Raw genomic sequence first — 6,766 nt, 5'->3', positions numbered from 1 at the left:
TTTTTTTTCCTTCCTCCATCTAGCATGAATCCCTTCTTTCTGCTGTCTCTCCTCTTTGGCCTGACTTTTGGTCAAACAGCATCACTTTGTGCTCCTTCTGAGTACATAATCCATGTGGAGAAAAAAGAATGCACCTACTGCCTGGCCATCAACACCACCATCTGCGCTGGATTTTGCATGACACGGGTACAAGGTGTTACTCTGTTTTAGGCAGGTGTTTCTGTAACGGCCATCACTGCAAAACAAATGCCTATCCTCACTTGTTTGCACTAGAAAATTGTGTAGAAATTGTCCTAATCTATGGAATTTGTCATAGATAGAAAAATCACATTCCCATGTTTTCAACTTAGCTTATTATGAAGGTAAGGATGAGAAATGCCAAGCTTTCTTAACCAAGAGGTTTCAATGTCAATGGAGGGTCTCTGTGGGGTCAGGATGGAGTAAGTGAGAAGCAGATATTTAAAATTATTCTCGTATTTAATGTAAATTACTTGCATAACTTCTCCTCCCACAGATTTGCCATGTGGTAAAAGCAATGAACCACTGTGGTGACAGCTAGCTATGAAGAATGGAGAATATCTCGCATACAGGCATGCCAAAGACTGTGTCTGAATTTCACTGTTGAACATAGCATTTTAAATATCATCTTGGTCAGTAGGTAGCCAATACAGATTACAAAGCAGTGTTTGCTCTCTGAGCCAAGCAGTTGACTAGTTACAACCACAAAAGCAAGGTGAACATCTCTGCAAGAGTAATGAACTCCAATCACATGCAGATTCAAAATGACAGGTCTGAACAGAAGTACGCTGGAAATTCCAGAAATAGTCTGAGAGGGAAGAGGCTTGCTTTCCATATACTAGAGAAAATGCTGAAGGGAGTTTTTTGTTATTCATGTGTGCTTAGGTGAAACAATGCATTTCTCTTTCCTTTGTAGGACAGCAATGGCAAGAAACTGCTCCTCAAAAGTTCTCTGTCCCAGAATGTGTGCACATATAAAGAGATGTTATATCAAACAGCACTGATTCCGGGCTGTCCGCTTCACACCATCTCTTATTATTCTTATCCTGTGGCTGTGAGCTGCAAGTGTGGAAAATGTAACACTGATTACAGTGACTGTGTTCATGAAAAGGTTAGGACAAACTATTGCACTAAACCACAAAAGTTCTGTAACATGTGAGCTTCCAACAGAATATGGTAGAAATGTACTGCTGTCTGCTCACAACTAAACATAAATAAAAGTATTTCACAACAGGTTTGCAACTAGGTGTGCACAAAGTTTAATTCTAAAGGTGGATCACTAGAGTTACTTTAATGAACTGGATAACCAGTGGCATGCGAAAAAAGCAGAATCACAGGATCCCATGTTTGTATATAGAATCCACTTGTAATTTACTTGGGAGAGGGGAAATAATTACATGTATGTGTCAGCCTTTGCTCATAAATGCTAGGTTTTATGTGAAGAGATGCTCAGAGATAAAACACTTGGTATATTTAAGAATTAAAGGCAACACACAGTCTTATTGTTGAACATTTTAATTAGATTTTTGCATACTCTTACAGCCTTCACATTAGCAACTGCATTTTATCAGATGTGTAATACTGGCTTTTTCTGAAGACTCTATCTTAAGCGTAGTCAAATTGGGCTAACACATTTAGTCAAATATGTACCCTACACTTCTGCATCATCACTAGTGTTGTGCAGACTTGTGATGATCAGTATTGCTAGGAGCACTTCCAATGTTTCTCTGCATTAGTGGAGTATGCCTTTTTTCTGTTGTAGTACTTTGTTTAAATTTTTTTTTTCTCTGAGCATTGAAGAGGATCAGTGAAATTTCAGATCTTGACACACCCCTCTGAGAGGTGGGTGTAATACCATCAAAGTCCAAGTGAAACTCAAAACTCTTTCCCCGCCCCTGAGAGGTCAGCTGGCCCATGCTAGGGGTGAAAGTGAACTGAGCCCCATCCTATCTGCTGAACGTGTACCAGTGAGAAGTACTTACCCAAGAATAAGAAAATAAATGTAAGCTAATCAAATGTTTGGGTTTTTTCCCCCCTAAGTCTGTTATTGCTGCTGTGAGTGCTACAGTTGCTTTAGAGCTGATGGCTCAGCAGCAAGCTCTGATGATAACAAACTAACCACTGGGAGTGGGAGCCGGTTTCCAACTAGTTCAACTGATTTCAACACAAGGTGGAAGAGTGTATAGCATCCAGTGACAGAGTTGCAACAGGAACGGTGAAAAGGCACTTTGGTTAAAGTGTCTCTGCCCAAGTAAATGTGACCTCTGCTAAACCAAAAGCACCGTAGGCAAGCTGGCAGGACTACAGAGAGACATAAATGGGGCTAACCAAAAATAAATAGAATTCTCCATACTTTCTTAACTGAGGATTAAGATTATCATTCTGCATGTCTTAACAAATACAGCCAGAAAAATCTGGTGTGTAAATGAATGAAATGCTAGCAAAAGGATTTTAATAATCTAAAATTAAACTATTTCATAATGAAGAATTTGAAGCTCTGTACAGATGCACTAAGAGGTTCCAATATCTATAAAGTAAAATGTTTAGGTCATGCATGCCACTAATGTGTTTAATTACTACTGAGAGCTTTGTCTTTTATCACCCCCCCCCCCGCAGCCATGTGTTTAGCCTTCTACGGTCGGTTACATCATTATAGCTCTCCTCAGTTGTTCCATGACTGCAAATGTGTCTTCATGAAAAATAATTTTTCACTGCTAAAGAGGAGTATTAAGTGGAACATATTTATCAATGGAGATCCACATCTACAAAGCAGTCTGCATCTTCTCTCAGTTATCCAGAACAAGATTGGCTTTGTTTTGGCATGTAACATCCTGAGAGACAGGAAGATGAAGACATGCTGTGCCCAGCTTGAATCCCTGTCTATTCTCAAAGATGGACACTGTGCCTGCCTAGAATTAACCTGCTGAGAACCCTCGGAGCCACTGCTCATTTAGCTGTTGGTACTAGGTCTGATACTAGACTCTTTTGATGTTTATTTTTCTGTACAGCAACAGTGATACCCAAAGAAGGCAAAAATTTATCACATAGCCACTAACATACTCCTACTTTACTCGGAATTAATGGGAAATTTCAGTTTTGTTTGTGTGGGATTGCAGTCTGCTGTATATTTTTTGACCTTTTAAAATTCTCTGGTATGTTAACTGCAAGCATCAATATTCCTTATTGGGAAAAGCCTTGCTGTGCTGGTGAATGCCAGTTAGACCTTAGAACAGTCTATCAAGAGTTACTCGATTAGTTTCTATGGAGCAGCATGAAATGCTATTCCATAGTTAAGCACAGAGACAAGTAGAGAACTATTGTAAAAAGTCTTTTACCATTTCAGGGGTTGACAGAGCAGCCAGAGCCAGCTATATAACCAACTAGGAAAAAATAAACAAGACAGGACTTTTTTTTCTGTAAGTTTCTATACCATTTTGTGTGCAAACAATGGGAAATGGATGACAGAAAAATGAATGTTCTGAGAAAAGCATATGTTATGCTTACATGGCATTCTGTAGCCAACAGATGAAAAATATTAAAGTGGAAATAAGAAGAACTCTGTTACTATCTTGGCAAGACATCCGTAAGACTCTTGTAAAGTCCTTTAAGGCCCTGTGGGTGCAGGAACTTAGTTGCTATGAGTGCATCATTCTCCCTGGCTTGACAGTATGCACTTCAGTTTGCAGTGGGGTGATAGCTACGAACTTTCAACCAGGTGTTGAATGGTAGAGATACTGCGAGCAATCACAAGGATGCAGAAATGAAACCAAGTAATCCATTTCCTGACACTGTCTCCTGGAATTCCAGTTGTTCTTCATCACTCTGAGTAAGGATGAAGCTGGACATATTTGATGTTCTTGCCACAACCACAGCAGTACTGCCTTTCACTCAAGCAATCTTATATTAAAAGCAGCAAGTTACTAGCACTTGGCCCTCTCTCACCCCTTCCTCATCTGAAGGTTTCTCTCCATTCTTCCCCCTCCATGGCCTGCATGCTGCATTAAGTGAGCTACATCAAATATAGCTCTCAAGCAATCAAAACTACAACYTGAAACAAAGCTGTCTCAATACTGCTTTAAGATTTTACATAAAAGTATAAAAATTACTTTCTAGCACAGACCCAAAATGCATTAATATTTAGAAAAAAAAAAACACTTAAAACACGAAATCTATGAGGATGATGGATAAATATTCAATTACTTGCTTTCCCAGCTACCTGAAACTGAATTTTCTACATCTCTGGGAGAAGTAGTAGTGCCAAGGCACGTTTCAGCACTACGTCCTGCCACCATCTCTCTACATAGGGTAACCCCTTTCTAAAACAAAGGGAGAAGAGATTAGGGAATGGTAATATTATTCATCTTTTGTAGCATAAATGCAAGGAGAAAATAACTTACTTTGCCAAGCTTGTCACATGTAACCTTATTCCCATGTACAGGAACAAACTCTAAAAGGTAATTTCTGCCTACTGACATACTAATTACCCAGCTCTAATCCTACTCTATATTGCATCAGTTACATCCATAGCAGCACCTGTTTGTGCCATTATCATCTATTAAACAGGTTAAATAATTTCAACTCCATTCAAAGCACGAGAACCGAATTTTAATAAATCTGCCTGGAAGCATCTTTTCTGAGCAACAAGATGAGTTTTTAATTTGATTACCAAGCTTCRTATGCTTTGCATTTCAATCAGCTGAGTAACTATGGATAAGAAATTGCCAATGTGTGGCAAACGATCAGATTCCTGGTTAATACTACATACTGTGTTATAAATTTATTGCTACTTATTTTTATAAAATTCTACTAACTTTTTTTAAATTTAAATATTGCATTCAGAAAGGCTATTGAATTTAAATCAAAGCAATGAAACCAATTTAATCAAGCTGAAAATCAGACTGACATACACAAAATATGAATTATTTGAAATATTACAAAAGGAACAGTCTCATCTCTGGCTAAGAAGTGCCTGAAATAGTCATTTGCAGTCAGTTTGACCAGGGTCAATTTAACTGCAGCACCTAAAAATATTACTGAGTTGCAAAGTATGTTTTTCTCTATTTATGCCTTTTTTCCCCTTTAGAATTACTATTGTAGCTCCTTAAGAAATAATGATAATCCAAGTTTTGAAATAGTAAATAAAGGAACCAGAATGCCAGTATGTGTATTTTACAAATATGAAATTTTATTTTCTTATAAAATTTTGCTTTCAGTGTTTAGTGTCATGAACAGTTCTGGACTCTCATACTCTAATCCAAACACTTTGACTGCAGCAAAGCCTCTGTGAAAGACCAAGGGAATCTGCTAGAACATAACAGCAAAATCTTTGTCCAGGACAACTGTAAGTAAGATGACAGCATCTGCATGCTTGTCAGTGATTCTAGACAGGCATGAACTGTAATCATCTTTTCTATAATTTGGTGGTATACAAAATGTCTTTGCAGGCAAGGTTTGAAAACTCAAATTCTCCCAAAACCTTTGTTTTAATTTAATAGGAAATGAAAAGGATTCTACAGAAACAGTGGGAACTCCACTTCTGCAAGGTTTGTCACTTACATGCATAGTTTAAACAATGCGTTTGTGGCTGGATGTACATGAGACCATTTCCTCTACAACTGTTGCACCAACAGAGATTAGTCAATTAAAGTTTACAGCAGACCACTTTGGAGAGGAGCCTTCTTCCTCCAACACAACTATGAAATCCATGTAGTGACAGCATGTGAAAGAACTCTGAGCCTTCTGAACAGCTACAGCATAGTTATAACATGAATTACTCCTCTAGTTTGTGAAAAGGAGAACGATGGAAAGGTTTGGGGAGTCATCCAGCAAAATGCAGCAACGTTACCTGYTCAGTGGAAAAGGAACAACAGAAAATTTTCAGCTTTAGAATCAGAGAGTGCCTTTGCAATAGGCACAAGCATTTAAAAGGGTATTTAGCACAGAAAAGYTTAAGGCGCCTTGCCACGCAGCAACATGTAGACTTCGAAGGAAAAAAAAAATAGAGAAAGGACGCAGGCCCAGCGTGCCGAAGCGTTCCCGCCGCAGTGGCCTCGGCACCGGGGCGCGCAAGCCCGAACCGGCAAGCGACTGTCGCGGTGAAACCCACGCAGGATCACCGGGAAACCCCAGCGGGGCCTCGCGCCCCTTGCAACACGGGTCAAGCGCCTCTTGGGGACCCGGCGGCAAGGCAAGCTGCTTGTCTGCGGCCGCTCTGCCCGGGGAGCCCGACACCCTCACCACTTCGGAACGCGACCGCGCTCCGCGGACAGCGACCGCGTCGCCACCGCCGCCACACCCCCTCCCACAGCCGGCCTTAACGTCAGCGCCGCCGCGCGCGCGCTCCCACCCTCCTTCGCGCTGAGGGCAAAGCACCGCCCGCCCCGCGAGTAGCCAATAGGGAGCGAGCGTCGTCTCGCGCTGCAATTTCCCCCCCCCCCCCGCCGCGCGAATAGCCAATAGAGAGCGAGGCTCGCCCCTCTCCCCGCCCCTGGGGCGGGCTCTCCCCGGCGCGCGGGGCTCTGAGGCGAGCGGAGGCGGCGTTGCGGCTGCCGTGCGGCCCGGGCGAGGCCTGCTTCTGTGCTCGGGCAGCCGGCCCCGTCGCTGAGGCGGGCGGGCTGCGCGAGGGACGGCGGCTGCGGCTGCGCCGCCGGACTCCCGGGACCCTGCACTGGGCGGCCTGAGCGGGAGAAGACAGAGGTGAGGCGGGGGCGGCGCGGCGGCGAACGCGGGGAGCTGGTGTGGGTGACGG

General features: G+C 42.4%; 2 protein-coding genes across 11 annotated transcripts in view; both read left to right on the top strand.

Moving 5' to 3' along the window:
* Positions 1-21: 21 nt before the first annotated feature.
* Positions 22-1,177, top strand: LOC146588041 (thyrotropin subunit beta). Its single transcript, XM_085318629.1, has 2 exons — positions 22-186; positions 935-1,177. Exons 1-2 carry the CDS (start codon positions 25-27, stop codon positions 1,175-1,177), a joined length of 405 nt encoding a protein of 134 aa, XP_085174755.1. The 5' UTR covers positions 22-24.
* A 5,344-nt stretch (positions 1,178-6,521) lies between these two features.
* The window catches only part of LOC146588038 (uncharacterized), a 136,681-nt gene continuing 136,436 nt past the window's right edge, over positions 6,522-6,766 (top strand). For all 10 annotated transcript variants that reach the window (XR_014897511.1, XR_014897509.1, XR_014897508.1 and 7 more), the window contains exon 1: positions 6,522-6,714. The gene's annotated coding sequence lies outside the window, so the exon portion shown is untranslated. The remainder of the gene's footprint in view (positions 6,715-6,766) is intronic.

The sequence above is a fragment of the Rhea americana genome, unplaced genomic scaffold (assembly GCF_003343005.1).
Source record: "Rhea americana isolate MKP2758 unplaced genomic scaffold, rheAme1 scaffold_547, whole genome shotgun sequence".
Taxonomy (NCBI): Eukaryota; Metazoa; Chordata; class Aves; order Rheiformes; family Rheidae; genus Rhea; species Rhea americana.
This window is presented reverse-complemented; position numbering and strand designations above follow the sequence as displayed.

Excerpts from the sequence above, each read along its gene's own strand:
- LOC146588041 (XM_085318629.1), top strand. The coding sequence starts at position 25 with ATGAATCCCTTCTTTCTGCTGTCTCTCCTCTTTGGCCTGACTTTTGGT. Across the intron at positions 187-934 it reads CTGGATTTTGCATGACACGG|GACAGCAATGGCAAGAAACT; the intron begins GTACAAGGTGTT and ends TTTCCTTTGTAG.